This window comes from Gallus gallus, chromosome 4 (assembly GCF_016699485.2).
Source record: "Gallus gallus isolate bGalGal1 chromosome 4, bGalGal1.mat.broiler.GRCg7b, whole genome shotgun sequence".
Taxonomy (NCBI): domain Eukaryota; kingdom Metazoa; phylum Chordata; class Aves; order Galliformes; family Phasianidae; genus Gallus; species Gallus gallus.
In genome coordinates, this window is record NC_052535.1 from 49,525,285 (window position 1) to 49,542,691 (window position 17,407).

General features: G+C 50.3%; 2 protein-coding genes across 19 annotated transcripts in view; both read left to right on the plus strand.

Annotated features, from left to right (window-relative positions):
• The first annotated feature begins 263 nt into the window (after positions 1–263).
• RUFY3 (RUN and FYVE domain containing 3) overlaps positions 264–17,407 on the plus strand; it is a 58,569-nt gene continuing 41,425 nt past the window's right edge. For 4 of the 18 annotated variants that reach the window (XM_046940817.1, XM_420599.8, XM_040699735.2 and 1 more), the window contains exons 1-2: positions 14,421–14,493; positions 15,282–15,469. In XM_046940817.1, coding sequence (XP_046796773.1) covers positions 15,292–15,469 — 178 coding nt within the window. In that variant the 5' untranslated portion in view covers positions 14,421–14,493; positions 15,282–15,291. Of the gene's footprint in view, positions 1,996–5,643; positions 5,966–8,660; positions 8,982–14,420; positions 14,494–14,830; positions 15,470–17,407 lie in introns of those variants that run through there. The other 14 variants (XM_015276412.4, XM_015276413.4, XM_015276415.4 and 11 more) reach the window with 7 other exon arrangements.
• On the plus strand, positions 3,287–4,989 carry UTP3 (UTP3, small subunit processome component homolog (S. cerevisiae)). Its single transcript, XM_015276419.4, has one exon. It carries the CDS (start codon positions 3,322–3,324, stop codon positions 4,915–4,917), a length of 1,596 nt encoding a protein of 531 aa, XP_015131905.1. The 5' UTR covers positions 3,287–3,321; the 3' UTR covers positions 4,918–4,989.

Here is a 17,407-nt window from a genome sequence, read left to right on the forward strand (position 1 = left end):
GGCTCTCAAGAAGCTCGTGTCATTAGGTAACATTGCTTCAGACCTTGCTAGCCAGCTTCCTAAGGACAGATCTGTTCATAAAGCCTGGCATCTGCATTCTGAGCTTCTTCCCCTGGCACAAGCATCTAGCAAGGTGGTTGCATGATGCAAAGAGCTTTTGTGTTACATCAGCAGCACCGAAACTCAAGGCTTCCCTGGGGAGGGAGCAGGGGATTATGGGTGCAAGGAGGGCATTGCCTATGCTGTAATTGGTACAAACCCTCCTCTTTTAGCAGGGCTCCATCTGGGTGGCAGGAAAACTTGCTTTTCCTTCATCTCCCCCACCCCAGAAAGTAATTCAAATAGAGCGCAGTGGCGTTTCTTTCTGAAGCAGGAAGATGTCCATCTCGTGCAGAAGGCTGCAAATAAACCTGGCTAACCATAGTGAGGAGAGGTAGGGGGAAATGTCTATCTAAAACACTGTTTCGGTCACTTCTTTTTTTTTTTTTTTAATCACAGGAGACATTTTTTGAATAAGAGGGGAGGATGGTGACAGTAGAATAAAGCACATTCAAAAGAGGCCTTTTCTGGCCTATTTTGCCTATCTGCATTGGCAAAAATATGACACTGATAAAATTCAAGCGGATGCATCCGTGAGTATTGTAAAACTTGAATGGAGAGACTGTGCAGAATGATATTCTGTGTGAGTCTGATTATGTCAGTGCTTTTCCCTGACCGTGGGTGTTCAGCGTATCTGAATTTCAGATGCTAAATCTGCACGTCTGCGTGCGCAGTCCCATCAGTCTTTATTTGGTGGCATGAGAACTGTTTTTAGTCACACTCAGCCACCTGCATCTCTCTAAAGATTTCTGTCTAGATTGTAAATTCTTTAGAAGAGTATGTATTTCACGGACTGTTACTTTGATGGACTATCTCCTTTTTATTGTGCAACACATTAAATAACCCAAAAATGATCTGTGCAGGCAGGCATTAAAGAACTGTGGTAGCTGGGGAAAGGCCTGGCAAACCATCGCTCCAGGCTTGAATCCTGGGCTGTGTGGGGAGCTAGACTCCCAGGCTCACTGCAGGGCAGAGACTACTGAAGAAATAATAGAATTTCAGCTAAGAACCAGCCTTGTAGTGCCAGGCTCCCTGTACCCCCAGCTGGCCCAGGATGTGCTAAACTAGGATTTCCCAGGTTAGAAGCTAGGTGGGTGCCAGGATGTGTGACCGTGTGCCCTTGCGACCTTACAGGTTGTCTCCAGTTTCACCAGAAGTGGATGATTGTTTCAGTAAGTCCTGAAGGAGATTTAAATGTCTCTAGGTGATATTTCATTTGCGCTCATTAAAAACAACAACAACAAAACAAAACAAAACAAAAAACACCCAACAACAACAACAAAAACCCACAAACAAACAAACAACGCCTTGAATTGAGAGGCCATGTGTCAGTTCTATGTAAATGAGTGAGAATCTAAATGGCAGCTGGTCTGCTGTCAAGGCTCTGAAATTTGGAAGTGCTGACTAACAAACTGAGGGCGTTACATTGCAATTGCATGGAAACATTGAGGGTCTGGGACACAATGAGGGCCTGGATTTCTGGAAGTCGCACTTGCAAAATTTACCTAGAACTTTTACCATGCAGGAATTGGATGGGATTCACCAAAGTTGTGGAATGAAGCAGGGAGACTACAAAAGCCTGACTGGCGGAGATGGCTGTATTTTAGAGGCCAGCAAACACAAAGTGAAAAATTCTACCTAGGTTTGCCTAACAAGTTTCATGAACCAAGTTATTCTTACTGTCTCTTACACAGCCCTGTAAACCAGAGGAGGTGATACCTGACAATTGGCTCTGACAGATTGGAAAAATGTGTATTTGTCTGAGGCAAAACATATCTTTGGTTTGTAAGAAAGTATGGAAAATGTTGACTCGGATGTGACTATGTTAAAGCTGGAAGAAGAGACTGAGACTGCTCTGCAATCAGATCTGTCAGAATCCAAATGGAGTACCAAAATGTGAGTGAAGTGCACCCCCTTCTCTGTTTCAGTTAACTTTAATGCTTGCCTGACATGACTTTTTCCACGAGAAGTTGAATGTGGGTATGTATAAATAACCCAGCACCTGTTCTGTGGCTAGAGAAAAGCACCTGTGCTTGTTTTGCACAGCACTTCTCTGCCTTGGATTGTGTGGCTGCCAAATTTATCGGACTCGGGGTTTTCTCAGACCATACGGAACTCTTAGCTGTGCCTCCTCTGCTCTTACAGCATGGCTGTCTGCATTTCTTTCAGTCTGCTTGCATGTGGCTCAGCATTCATGTGATTTCTCAGTGGCAAGATGGGAGGTTAGGCTAGGTGCTGTGTAACTGAGAACAGAAACAAGTAGCCATACAGGGTGTGAACGTAAACATCAGGGAATACAGACAGCCTTAAAGACCTTCCTGATGAGGCTTGGAGATGTCTGTCTATGGCATATGGGGTTGATCCAGGGAGCACAGGGAAGCAACAGCCTCAAGCAGCAGACTGATCCCCAGCAATGGCTCCTACCAGAAGATGCCCGTGCTCCGGGAGGGCAGCAGTGTAGAGAAGGAGATGGAGAGTCAATAGACATCCCCCAAATGGGTCCAGGGAGGTTTTTTCACTTCTCCGCTCTGAAACTTTGACCTGGCTACAGGGAAGTGAGTAACCAGAGGTTTCGGTGAGCAAGCACACAGATGTCAGGTGTGCTACTTTGCTTTTTTTGTTGTTGTTGTTGATGTCACATTCTGAATATACAGTCAGTGCATTGGGATGTGGCTGTGCTTTTAGACGAAGGGAAACCTCTGGAGAGGAAAAAAGGCACTCTGCTCTTTCCACACAGCGTGACTCATTGCTGGTGCCTGTCAGGGTTGAGAAACCCAGTGTGGTGGCTACCACCTCCCCCAGCACCTCACGGGTCTGTGTTACTCCCCATGTGCTACCTAGGAATGTGATGGTTGGCGTTTAGGGGTGCGTACAGTGCTGCTCCACTCCTAGTGTGAGTTCATACCCGAACCAGATGCTTGGCTGAAAAGAACCACATTTGGACTCGCAGCTGCACTCAAGTTTTCCAACCACAAAACACCTTATCTGGGAGCCAGATCCTCACAGTGCCTCCAAAAGGACAGCACCGAGCACGGCCACACTCCCCGCGCTGCCACCGGCCACCCTCACGGCACGGAACGCGAAGCGGCCGGAACCAGCGGGACTGCGCTCGGAGTGGGGGGAAGGAGCGCGACAAAGGAACAGGAAGCGGGCTGACCGGAAGCAGCGCAACAGCGGCGCCGGAAGCGGTGTCTGGAGCCGTTTCCGATTTCCGGTGTAGCCATGAGGACACGGCGCGGTACTGTCCTGAGGCCGCCGCCGCGTCCCGCCAACCGCCACGATGCTGAAGATGACGACGACGAGGAAGTGCCCGGCGGAGAGGTGGGCCCCGAGGGCTTGGGAGACGAGGTGGAGGATTTTCACGAGGCGCAGTTTCGGGAGGTGATGGCGGCTCTGGAGAGCGGGGAGGAGGCCGGGGACAGCGAGGAAGAGGAGGAGGAAGAAGTACTGGGGCTGCAGCTGCCGGAAGAGGATGAAGAGGAGGAGGAGGAGGAGGAGGAGGAGGAAGAGGAAGAGGAAGGAGAACCTGGTGAGGAAGTAGAGGAAGCAAGGGAAAGTAGGTTTTACGAGGACCGCAGTGCAGAGGAGGATGGGGGAGATGAGGAGGAGGAAGAGAATGAAGATGAGGATGAGGAGAATGAAGATGAGGATGAGGACCTGTCCATGGAGAGTGATTTGGAAGAGCGTGGTAAGGACACTGATCTCCCCCATGAGCTGTCCTGGGGCCGACGCAAACAGCTCTACTACGATACGGACTATGGGGGCGATGCCCAGGCTAAGGGCAAACGTAGCCAGCAAGACGTCGATGCTGAGGAGGAGGAAGAGGAGCAGGAGGCTAAAGTGATCCAGAGGCGACTGGTAGAGGACTTGGGGGAGGATGATTATGGGCTGGATGTGATCCAGGGCTACCTGGCGGAGCAACAGAAAACCCACGATAGCAAGGGGCAGAAAATTGCCAAGGACTTGCAGGCCCTTTCCAAGAAGGAGCAGCTGAAGCTATTGAAGCAGGAATCTCCTGAGCTCCTGCAGCTGATTGAAGACTTTGAAGTCAAACTGATGGAGCTCAAGGATGAGCTGCACCCACTGCTGCAAATGGTCAAAAATGGCACTATCCCCCAGGGGAAAGGCAGTCGCTATTTGCAGACCAAGTATCAGCTCTACTTGAATTACTGTGCCAATATCAGTTTCTATTTAGTTTTAAAGTCAAAAAGGATGCCAGTTCATAGTCACCCCATCATTGAACGGTTGGTTGCTTACAGAAATATCATCAATGACCTAGCTGTGATAGACCAAAAGTTATCCTCACAGGTTCGCCTGCTTCTGAAGAACTATTACGATAAGAAGGAGGAAAAACTGCGAGAGCGGAAGAAGTTTCCGGTGCTTCTCCAACCAACTGCAAAGAAAACCAAACGAAAACGTGAACCTGCTCTTGCTAACGGCCGGCTTGCTGCTGAGGAACTGGCAGATGAATCTGACCTGGATGGAGAGGCTGCGCTAAAATACTATAAGATGATGGAAGAGAAGTTGAAACTCAAGAGGAAGAGAACTGAAGAACAGGAAACGCCTGAAGAACCAGTGACAGAAGAGGATCCAAACCAAAAGAGAGGTGTGACTTACCAGATGATCAAGAACAAAGGCCTCACCCCCAGGAGGAAGAAGATTGACCGCAACCCCAGGGTCAAGCATCGGGAGAAGTTCAGGAGAGCCAAGATTCGCCGGAAGGGCCAGGTCCGAGAAGTTCGGAGGGAGATACACAGATACAGCGGGGAGCTCTCTGGCATTCGTGCCGGAGTTAAGAAGAGCAGAAAACTTCAGTGAAACTTATTTGTCTCTGTTTCAGAGAGCTGCAAGTAAAAGTTGTGAATGCAATAAAATTTTTGTAAAAGATAACAGTGTTGTTATTTTTTATCCTTGAGTGGGAGTTCTCCTGTGAGAGTTTTTTGTGTGCTTCTTTGTTTCTTTTTTAGGAGGATGCTTTTCAGAAGATGCCATCTCTAAAAGTAGTACAGGGCGCTTTCCTCACTTTGCCTGCTTGTTAATGTGTTTTCCTCTACTGGAATGTCCTTCTGTGCTATGAATATGGCTTTGAGAGGCTGCAGCGGTTGTCAAGCAAAGGGATGGACGTGGGCCAGGCAGGACTTGAGGGCAGCAGGAGAGAGATGGAAAGTCCTCTGGAGGGTGGGCTGAGAAAGGCATTCACTGTCACTGCCAGCACCTCCTTACTGTGTTTTCCTGGCTGAAGTATAGAGCTGTGGGGTTAGATATAAATGGTTATGGTATTTCCTCTTAATTTATGCTCTGATTAACTCATTCTCATGCATGTAAGAACTAACTATTACACTCTCCTAAATATTCTTTCTTTAGTAACTTAGCAGAAGCTATTGCCTTAAATTGCATATGACCTGAGAAACCATTTCCCCTTCTTGAGAATTCAGTGAGAAGCAAAGTGAGGAGTCTTCTGGATTGCATAATTAATTATTCATCTACCATCACTACGTTAGCTTAATCTGTGATAAATGTGCTAACTGTTGCTTGCTGTTACAGATCCAACACAAGATTGATACAGGAGAAACAGGTAAGACATAACGTTATTTTCACCTTATAGTTAGTGTGATGTTATCAGAGAAGCCAAATATGAGTGTGTGAGCCTATGACAGGCTAGGTGCTGTGTTTAAAATATGCAAACAGTGCTCAATGTCTGCATACAAAATGCACTTCTGTAGGGTTTGATGCAAACCGTTCTATCTTAGGCCTTTTCCTGCCCAAGAACGTGCTTTCTTGCTGACTACAGAATGTTTTGTTATTTTTTTTATAGCTGTTTGTTAGAGGTGAAAAAACATCAGACACGAGACGTATGGAAATGGAGGTAAGGAGACCCTTTGTAGTCTTTATATGTCCCAGATCTGTGGGGTAAGGGCTATGCATGCCAATTTCAGAGAGCATTTCAGTCAGCAAACGTGTGTAGCTCAGGATTGAGAGGACGAGTTCTTCTGGCCTTGCTGGTCCTGTACTTGTTTGCCCCCTGCTGTTCATAGGCCAAACAGCAGTTCAATACCGCATAATGACCAAAACCAGGTCTGCAACATTGAAACAGGCTCTTACTGCAGCTCATTGTGAATTGATTCCCCTCCTCATGAATTGCCCTGGAGGTCTTTGCCTGCCTGCAGAGCTGTGGTGTTTTGTGCCATAGGAGGTAATGGAAACTAATGAGGAGCGTTGATGGCAGTGGAGAAGTAAACCTTGGCAATTCTGATCAGTGCTGAGGCTTGTCTGTGCTGTTAGCAGGTCTGTGTGTGGGGAGAGGAAGGGCTGAAGGCATGTGCAGGAGAAAGGATTCATTTCTCATGTCCTGAAGCCACAGCAGTGAGTGTTTTAAGATTGAAATAGCCATGTGAAGCCCTGCAGCTGTCTTCTCCACAGAAACTTAGGCCCTCAGGTTGGGGTACTTGTTGAATCTTCGTTCAGTGAGTGTGACCAATGCAAACGTGAGGCTTTCTTGAAGATGTCACTGAAAATGCCTTTTCATTTGTGCGATGCTCTTGCTGACCATATGGCTTTGGGTAAGATGTGTAACCTGTTTCTCTGATGCTTACTCTCTCATACTGTAAGTAGCAATCGACAGAGTTAGCTGCTTGCTGTTCCCAGAGAAAAAACATGGCTTTGAGTGGGTAATCATGTTAAATGTGCAAGTCTGCTTCAATATGAGAAACGAGTCTAAGATGTACCATGGAGGGAAACGAGTGCGTTTCCCCAAACTGCGTCATTCTGTTGACTCTGCACTGGGCTGACAATGGAGGCCACCACTGGCGATGCTGAGGCTTTGGGAGGAGGTCAGTGAAAGGTAGTATGGTAGGGAAAAAGCAGCTTTGGTGGTAATAGATGTTACAGGGGATGTGAAAAATGTCCTGCAGAGATGCTAACCGTTCTCATTACTACAGCATCTGCTCGTGCACATTTCACACTTTCTGCAGAAAAAAGAGAGGCTGATGCACTTAAATAAATTGGCAGATAAGCTGCAAGTATCCTTCGTGACTTTGTATTCCCTTGAAGCAGCTGGGAAGCAAAATCCTGGCAACTTCCATCTGAGCGGTAAATGAGGGATATACATTGTGGTATTCTTACAGGCTCACTTTTCCAGAAACATTGGGGTTAAGGCTCAAGGCGAGAGCAGGCAGTGCATGTCAGTACACCCACTGCAGGCAGCCGGCAGATGGCACAGCGTGTCTCTCAGGACCGCTGCACCAGCCCATTTAAATGAAGATTAAACACGGCATTTTGTTCAGTTGGTTGGCTCAGAGGTTGGACAAAGCCATAAATATTCCTTTCCAGTCTGGCTGTGTGTATGAGTAATCACGACTGTGGTTATTACCGTGGGAGGGAGAACACCACAATGTTGCTGTGATAAATGCTTCTCAGAGGTATGTCTTGTGCTGATGTGAAATCCCTGGTGGTGGATAGGTTTTGAAGAGCCCTAGAAAAACAGATGCATGTGAAATATGGGAAGGACCATGGGCAGTGGTCAGGAAATGAGAAGTGGAGTGAGCTGGTGGTTGGAGCACCATCGTTTTATTCTTCCATCCAGAGTAAGTAAGCCTTTGGTTCACTTGGAACTGAACAACTGCAGCGGCAGAGAGATGGGCAGTGCTTTCTGCATCGCAGCGTGAACTGTCTGTTCACACAGGGTAAGGAAAACGTGTTTAACGGCTCAAAGGGAAATACATTTGCTACTGCCTTCATTTTGCTCAGGCTTTTATAGCTGTCTTCCATCGTGTGCCGTCGGCAACAGTGTGGATGTGATTTTACTCTCGCTCACACCAGCGGGTTACACATCTCCAAGCCAAACGCCAGGCTTCCACAGGGCACTGAAGCAGCCGTTAAGGCAGCGGTCACACAGTGTATGATGTGGGGCAGCGCTGGAAGGCAGCCCCGGCAGGCAGATGTCTTTAGGGCTCTGTGAGGTAGAAAAAGAAAGAGGGAAAAGCGCCGCGTTACATCTTCACCTCGGCGTCCTGAGCGCGGGCTGCTCTGGAACAGCTGACAGAGTCGCACTCTTTGCTGCCTCTGCCGCTGCAGCCCGCGCTGGGACTGCCTGCCGGAATGGGAGCCCTCGGGCGCTGCCCTTAGGAAGGCGCTCCTCCCGGTGGCCTATGGCCCGTGGCCGTATTAGCGGTAAAGGCTATATCTGGGCTCGGTGTTGTCACCTCTCGCCAGAGGATCGGAAAACGCTTTTCCCGCCGCGATCCTCGCCGCCCGGCGGGCCAGGCGCGCGCAGAGCGAAGGGCGACGGCCCCTCTCCACAGATAAGTTACGGCGGGTGGCGGCCCGCCCTCCCAGGCGCCGCTCACGCGGCAAGCCCCGCCCCCTTCCCCCCCCCCGCGAGGGCTCGGTCCGGCGGGCGCAGCGCCGCACCGCACCTCGGGGGCCGCCGCCTCTCCGCCCCTCGCACGCGGAAGGCGGGCGGGGCCGCGCGCCTCCTCCCCTCGCACCGCGGGGCTCGCGGCCGAGGGCGGCTGGGGAAGCCCGCGGCTGGGCCGGCTCTGGCGCGCCTTCCCGCCCGGGGCGGGGCCGGCGGTCCGGGGCGGCGATGGCGGAGGCGGAGCGGGCGCCTCTCCTGCCGCCGCCGGCGGAAAGTTCCCGGGACGGGATGGCAGCCGAGACGCCTCCCGGCATGGAGCGGCGGGCCGAGCCCGGCCCGGAGGAGGCGGCGGTGACAGAGGAGGAGGACGAGGCGCGCCCCGCCTCGCCGCCCTTCTTCCTCCTCTACCCCGGCCATGGAGGCGCGGCCGCGCCGCACGGCGCGTGGAGACCCCCGGCGCCCCGCGGCGGGGCCGCGCTGCCCGTGCTGCTGCTGAGCTACCCGGGGCCCGACGGCGCCTCAGCCCGTGAGTAGCGGCGGGGCCGTGCGGGGAGGTGCCGCGGAGGGGCCTTTGTGAGGCTGGGGCGGGGTGCCGGGGCTCCCGTCGGAGCCTGCCCCGCGGTCCGCGGGCGTGAATTAGCGGTCCCCGTGCGGCTGCGGGACCTGCGGGCTCCTGCGGACGGGGCGTCCTTCCCCGAACTCGCCCGGCCCCCGAGGCTGCGGTCGTGGCCCCGCCGCCCCCTCGCAGCCGGGCGGTGATTCGTGCGGGCGGGTCGGGGCCGGGACGCGGGGTGGTGCCGGCGGGCGGGTAGCGCCGGTCCTCCCGCTCAGCCCCGCCGGCTCTGTGGGAACCACAGGTTTCCGTCCCTCTCCCGAGAAGCGTCGTGTGGCCCTCGGAGACCTCGCAGCCCGTTTGTTTTGGAGCGCGTATCTTTGGCTGTGCTGTTCTCCTTCTGAAGCGAATGCACTTTATTTAGCTATTACTCAGCAAAGCTATGACCGCTGAGACCAGAAGTCGATTTCTGTAACGGGGAGCCGCTGAGATGACTTCCCTTTGTTTTTAGTTACAGGAAGGGCCCCTGCTGCCAGCTGCTGCCTGCCCACCCTGCTCGGCTGTCATTCAGGCCGTTAACTTCCTGTCAAAACCCTCCTTTTTACAAACCGGTGCTTCCTAATCGGGAAACCTTTCCTCGCTGTAGCTGTGTGATATGTGTGTGAGGAGGGAGCGAGCTATTTGAGGTGAAGAGAATCTCTCATGCTCTTAAAAAATGTATTTCAGGCTGCCCGGAGAGGTTGTGGATGCCCCGTCCCTGCAGGTGTTCGAGGCCAGGTTGGATGGGGCCCTGGGCAGCCTGCTCTAGTATTAAATGTGGAGGTTGGTGGCCCTGCCTGTGGCAGGGGGGGTTGGAGATTCGTGATCCTTGAGATCCCTTCCAACCCCGGCCATTCTGTGACTCGGTATTTAGTCTTTGTTGTGGTACTTTATGCAGTTCAAAACGTTGAATTCTTCTGATTCCTTTGTGGAGGGTCTGTGCGGATGTGTGAAGCTGAGGCGCTGAGGTGAGCTCGTTTGCTCGAGGTGTCCAGCAGTCGGTGTACAGCCTTACCTCTGAGCAGTGCGTCGTCCCTTGTGTTGGTGTTACAGCACTGGTGGGCTGCGTAAGCTTTGGGAAGAGCCCTAGGAAAGGTATCTAGAAACTCCCTTGCACTTTTCTGTCTCAGAAGTAATAACTGCCTGCACAATATCAGATGTGGAAGCCCGCTCGGTCATGGCTGTGTCTGAAGGGAACAGGAGCCATGATTTATTTGCATGGTGTCATGGACTGTGCTCTGCTTCTTGTGGAGCACGTTCTGTCTGCAAACCAACTTTCTCATCGTGCCTGCTGTTATAAGATGTTTTGGTTCTTGTGTCTCTGGAAAAGCAGCTTTTGCTTGCTCACTGCTGAGCAGTAGGAGCAGCAGGCTCTGCTTCCAAGTTCTGCCTGTCCACTTGCTGCTTCGGGACCGATGTTAAAGCAGTGGTAGAGCTTGGCTCTGGAGGAGAAAGGACTTTGTTTTAGTGCTAACCTTGCTCTCGGCTACCTGTGGAGTACGTGGCCTTGCAGACGGTGTCGCTCTCAGCACCTCCTCTGAATGGTAGCTCCTCTGTGCAGCTCTGAGGTGTGGTGCCATTAACAGTGGTCTGGGCTATCAGGATTGCCCTGCCTGTTAGGCATGCAAGGCCACGGCTGGCCTGCAGACCCCGTGCCACAGGCTCCCCTGCAGTGCCGTGAGTGCACATTGCCATAGCATGTGACTCTCAGCGTTGACTTCTCTTGCTTTGTTCTGCAGCAGTACCCAAAGGGGTCAGTCACATCTGCTTCCCTTCATTCTTCAGTGCTCCAGTTATTTTTGCAGTTAAGATAAGCTGAGGAGTGCGAAGAAGGCTATTTTTGCATCTTGTGCCTGGATTAGAGATGTGATGTACTCTGTGAAGACTAATCCCTCCCTCCTTAGCTGTCGACTGAAAGAAGAGATTTAAGTGAAAGGTGTTTCCTGCCAGATCATGAGTTCTTCTCCTCGCTGCCGTTTCCATAAGTTACATTGAAAATAATCTCTTTGTATTGATATTTGCCTGTTAAAGTGGGATAGTGACTAACGCAGTGGAGAGGCAATATTGCATAATGTTTTGAAGGTTTATTTGAAGTAGTGTTTGTTTGCAGTAGGTTGCGGAAGCTTTTGATGCCAGCAGCACCTGCTTTCTTGATACAGATGGTTCCAGTCAGAGGGAGAACGAGAGGAAGGCTTAAATGTGCTGAGCTGTAGTAAATACTTACAATTCTTCTTGAATGCTGTGAAAGCAACTTGATTATGCTGCCTTCCTCGCTCCCACTCAAAGCCTGCCAGAGGTATTTGATCCCTTAAATCTCTGTACTTGGCAGTAATAAGAGAACAAAGTTTGTCACTTGTTCAGGAAACGGAGAAATGCTGATACCAATTTGCGGTGGTCACGGCTGGCACAGCCACTGAAAGGAAGACGGGGCAGCTGGGTGCTGTGTTGGTGTGGGCTGGAGTCAAAGGGCAGGAGACAGCAGAAGTTGTGTTCTTGGATCTGCCGCTAAGAGTTCTGCCTAGCAGGAAAGAAAATAGGAAGACCAGGATTGCTCCACATAGAAGCGTGGGAGCTGCCTTACTGGGCTGGAATGGCGGGCTGGCTGATCTTACGCACCGGTCGCAAACGGGCAGCCTGCTTCACAGAAGCGTGCACAGACATGCTTGTGACTCATGCTTATCTTATGCTGTGGTATAAAAGCTGGTGTTTCACCTTAATTTTTTTTATCTCGTCTGCGTGGAGTTACCTGCTCCTGTCCTCTCTCAAGATGACGGGCAGCTGCTCACAGCTCTGTGATGCATCTGAGTCATTACCATCCGATAGTTTCCTTTTGACAGCGGTTCCAATTTGTGTAATGTCAGTAGTTTTTTTTTTTAATGGTTCCTTGGTCTCCTGCGATTTTAAATAACCAGAAGTCGTGCAGTCATCTGAAGCAATAACCTCATCTGCCAACTTTGCCGTTTTGCTGCGTGGCTGTTGTGCAGCCCCCGTGCAGCCCATGGGGGAAGTTGTGTGCTAAAGAACGAAGGTCGTGGTGGCGGCAGGCTGGGCGTGCTGGGAGCAGAAGGACTCGAAGGTGCCCTCTAGAGTCGGAAAGGGGGTTTGGGGACTTGTTTTGTAATTGTCTCCATCGTTTTCATTTTAAAAGCTGAATCAATTGGAAATAACTCTCCGGTACGACTGAGATCTGAAATGCTGCTGGATGGTGGAATGGTTTGCTTTCAAACTGTGAAGTGCTAAAATTCAGACGTGTCTGCCAACTGCTGTGTTTTGTAACCTAGCCAGAGCCTCTATCCTGCTTCGCCAAAGTGTGGTTAATAGTAGACTTTTCTAGGACTGCTGCGAGCCATCTGACCTGTTTGAGGTTCAGGAAGTGATCCTTCATTAACTGACCTCCTCTTCCCTTACACCTGCACTTGGCCACTCATTGAACCCAACCCCTCCTACAGCTGTAGCACTTGGCATCAAGTTGCGAGGGATTCTTTTTCAAAGGCTTTATGGAAGCTACAAATACGTGACACTGCTGTTTTATGTGATTCTTTGTTGCTTTGAAACTTTGAGGCATGGGGTCCGGGGTGGGGGTGGAGGTTTAATGTCCCATTTTCCAGATGGGGGGGCAAAAGGCTCTCAGATCAATAGATCCCAGGATGGCTCTTGTGTTGTGCGGCTTTGTTGTTGTTTTAATAAAATCAGATGCGACCAATCAGCCCATGCCCACTGACCACGTCCCTCAGAGCCACAGCTCCACAGCTCCTGAACACCTCCAGGGATGGCGACTGCACCACCTCCCTGGGCAGCCCGTGCCACTGCATCGCTTCAGTTTTCCTTAATTAAAAATCCCTATGCAGTGTTTAGAGCAGGACCGTTGCATAAGGGAGGTCTGAAAGCACACCCGGGCTGAAAAGGGCGGAGCGGCTGCTTTTATTTCTTCATGCTCAGAAGCGGCACATGGCATACAAGGACACCAGGAGAATAATACCTAAAGAAACTTCCTCTGTGATCATTCCGCGTGGGTCATTCGTCAGTGCTGAATCCAGTGGAAGGCCCTTGTTTTGAAGTGGGAGCGGCGGGGTTACAGCCAGTAGTTATAATTGACAGTTACATACATCAGCGTACGAAATAGCTCGTGGTACTTTGTGGACTCTCAAGAGTTTACCCTGATGATTTGCTGTTTGTTTGGACTGCTTCGGAAAGCGAGAGCGGAGGGAGCAGCGTTGTGTAGCTGCCCATGACAACCCTCGCTGGTTTTTGGAGTAGTGAGATGTGAGTGCTGAGACTGGAGCTTACTGTTGAAAGGACATACAAACACACTATGAGCTAACGTGCCAGCGTGCGTTATCAAGGCCGTTCTTTCTTAGAGAGAGGGAACAATAGTAACCGTTGTCATCTGCCACGTAATTCTTCTTTCCATCGCTGTAATAACGTGCTGCATGGCTCTTTGTTTTAGCCTAATGGGGAGAAAGAGGTGCTGAGTGCGAATGCTGTGCACCAAGCAGGAAGTTTGCACTGATAGCAGCCGCTTCCTCTTGCTTGGTGGAAATACCTGTGAACTTTCTGGTTGCTTTTTTTTCCGGTTTTATGATGAATTTTTGACATAATGAGTGCTTTCTAGAAAGCTTATGTGAGCCGACGTTCTGATTTCTGTATCAAGTGATCAGTTTTTGTTTCATCTTTATTAGAAACAGACACACGTTGTTTCTGGTGTTAATTTAGGGAAAAGCATACGGTCAGTAATTGGGGTCCTGTGAGTAATGGTCCCCGTGTTCCCATCAGTGTGCTTTGCTGGTGAACACTCAGCTTCTGCTCGCTTCCCTGGCTGGGTGGTGGGGACGAGCCTCCATTTCAGATGGGTGCTGCCCACCTGCACTCTGCCACACACCACAGTGCAAGAATAGAACCGTCCCATAGCTGACGGGGGCAGCAATCCTGCGTCACGTCCCTGGCTGAACAGTGACTGAGGATAAGAAGGCTCCCAGTGGGCTGGCACAGAGCAGCGCTGCCTCCTGTGCCCCGGGGATGGGGTGCGTGGGCCGAGACGTGGAGGAGGCTCACCTGTCTGCACGGGACTGCCGTTTGGCTCTTGAGACACTGAAAACCCCTTTCTGTGCCTGCTGAGAGGTGACGCTTCATCCTGAGCCTCACCTGAGCAACACCTGCTTTCAGTTGATGCTCTTAAAGTCTAAGATTGTTGCGTAGCTCTGTATGTTTGTGTTCTTCCTCGCTGTTCTCCGGTGTGCCTGTGCCCTTCTAAAACGGCTTAATCCTACATTACTGAAGTGCTTAGCTCTAGAGCTCTTTTTTTTTCCTCGTCGTTCCCCTGGGTGGATAAATCCATCCTAAAATTCCTCTGTGCACGGGAAATCCTAGTTCAAAGGTGCCACGTGAGGGGGTCGCACGGCAGAAATGCAACGGAACTGCAACTTGCACACCTGCTGTGAAAACAAAGGTACTTACTTCGCTCGTGCAGCGGCATCCAGCGCGTGAAAGGAATACAGATGTCCCTTTGTATTCCTTGTGCTGCTCTTCTTTGTAGCACGGGGGCAGCTGGCGAGAAATCGGTGCCGTGCTGCTCGGAAATGGCCCAGCGGAGCCCGATGAGGAGCTGCTGGGGATGATGAGACCTAATTGCCATCCCTGCATCAGCAGCGCCTACGAAGCATCCTGGGAATTGCTCGCCCCACGCTCGGAGCAGCTGGTCACATGAGCCTGAATTTTCAGTTCAGTTCATTAGTCAGCCATTTTGGTCAACACCCTGCTTACTGCGCACAACCAATCCTATCAGCACTCGCTGCCCTGCCTGAGCTGGCAAGAAAGGCACCAGCAGCTTCGTTTCAGCAAACCTGGATATCTTTTTCTACGTCCTTCCTTTGTTTTTGCTTGGGCAGTCATCAGAGGAAGCCCTTCTTTTTCTTCCTCCTGCATTTTTTTTTTTCTTTTAATATATTTTTTATCTTTTTTTTTTTTTTCCACCTTTGATGCAGAAGCCAGGTTTCCTGTGGTTGCTTAGGATCAATTGCCTTTAGCGTATCCGAAGACAACGACAGCTGACGGGGAGGAGGGAGGAACAGACGAGCGTGAAGGAGCGGCGTTTTTACCTTGCTTTATATATGAAAAGGCCAAAGCAGTCTGTGCGATCCTGAGCATATCTGACCTATAATAGCAAGGTATTTCTTGTTTTCTTCTTCCAAAAGCTCTTCTTCTTAGTTCTTTTTTTCCCTGTTGTTGTCGTACCAGCTGAGTCATCATGTCTGCTCTGACGCCTCAAAGCGACATGCCAACCCCCACCACCGACAAGATCACTCAGGCTGCCATGGAGACCATCTATCTTTGCAAATTCCGAGTGTCCATGGATGGAGAGTGGCTCTGCTTGCGCGAGCTGGATGACATCTCGCTGACCCCCGACCCAGAGCCTACCCATGAAGGTACGGTCCGGTTCGCTGCCTCGGGATCCCTGCAGCCGCCGCATTGTTACTGCTGCTGCAAGAGTTGGGAGGGGGTGTCTCCGGGATGAGATGCTCTTGTCCTGCCTGCAGCACCTGGACGCCGTGTGATGTACCAAAGAGCCAGCTCAGTGCTTCAGACTGCTCTTGTCTGGTGTAATCCACCCTTTTAACAGAGACAGATCTGTGCTTTTTTTGTTTTTTTTTTCTCTTTTTTAATGTATCGGGAAAGATCAGGTTTGTGTCTCAGGAGGGAAATACCGTGGTGTGTATTCAGTAGAGCATACTGGCAGCATGCTGACTTCTGTCTGCCTACGGTCAGTGGGTAATTTTTGGAAAGCCTCAAGTGATTGCACAGCTGTGCCTATTGTCAGGTGATAATGCCACCACAAGTCCTGCCCCTTACTTCTCTTGAGCATGCTGCTGTTTAGTATGGCTCGGGAGCATGAAATATGGAGGTATGGGACTTCTTGCTTTTTATTGAAAATAGCTTTGTAATCTGGGCTGGTGGTGAAAACAATTTAACACCAGGCCACGTGAAGTGAGAACTGAAAGCTTTCTGAATTCTGACAGAAGTGGAGAAGACAGCCACGCACTGCATCTCCTCCTTGCCCTTGGTAGGGCAAAATTCCTGCAGAAATTGATTGTAAGGCAGCCTCGTGCTTCCAGGGTAATTTAAGCAGCAATACTGCTGGCTTCTGAGTGACACTTGGGGGATGCTGAGCATCTTTCAGTCCTACATTCCCCTGAGGGAATTCCATCTTTACGCTCCAGACTGTCTTCTGTTACTAGTTAAGTATGATTCCACCAAGTAGCCTTGCTTGGCCCGTTTGATGGGGTTTGTCAGATCAGTAACACCTTTCCCTATTGTTGTCTTGTGGATGCAGCAGCTAAAATTGTGAGAATTTGAGCTTTAAACTTAACTGAGTGGCAGCAGCCCTTGGGTTTGGATTTGCTTGCCAAGTGGGGGACTAGAGAGGGATTTCAAAAGCAGAGGCTGACGTTCCCTCTGAAGCACATCCCAGCATTTCAGAGAGGTGCTGTAGGCTCAGGAAAATGGATCCTGAGTGGTAAGTGGAGGGTGAGCCCAGGGTGCAGCAATTCAACTGACTTCCACTTTCCATGTTCTTGTATGTGGCATGGACATGGGCAGTCTTGTGTGGTCTTTGGTTTCATTTTAACATTGTCTTCTAGTGTTGATAGACTGATCTTTGTTCTCTCCCTCTGTCTCCTTCTCCCCCTGTCTGTCTGATAAACACTAGCCCCCCTTACGATTTGTCACACTGGGATTAGTAAATTACCTGAGCAGTTTAGGGCTCTCTTCTTGCTATATCCTGGAAAACCCCTCTGTCACACTGCACGTCTGTTAGTTAGGTCCTTGTTCTCATATGAGTCTTTTTCTCTCTCTCTTTGCCTTCTTACTCCAGTCAAACTCGTGGCAAGATAGACGTAGATGATTGCAGTGCATGGGCTAAAGCTTTTCTGGATTACCTTTCCCAAATACGTTGAAAATGTGTGTCTATAGCATACAAATTGCACTCTTGCAGGCAGTGAAAGCGCTAATAGTGGCTTCCCAAACGACAAAAATAATCGTTTTAAATGCTCTTGTTATAGTCAGTCTCTTGCAGGTACCAGGAGGGGATGGCTGGAAAACAGTATTTGCTTATTTCACTGCAATATTGATTCTAATGTCAAAAATGAGTAGAAAGAGAGGTGTATGAAAATGACCTTTGTGGAGATATTTACACATTTATAACGTAAGGTTGCCTGTTGGAAAGACTTGACCCAAATCATGTTATTATCAGAGACGATAAGCTCAGAAAGAAGTGTTCATAACAGGAAAGCTGACACAGCTTTATCCCTAGCAGTTGGAGCTGCTGTTACTGCATCAGCACTGCTCCTGTGTCCTCTGTGTGTGCG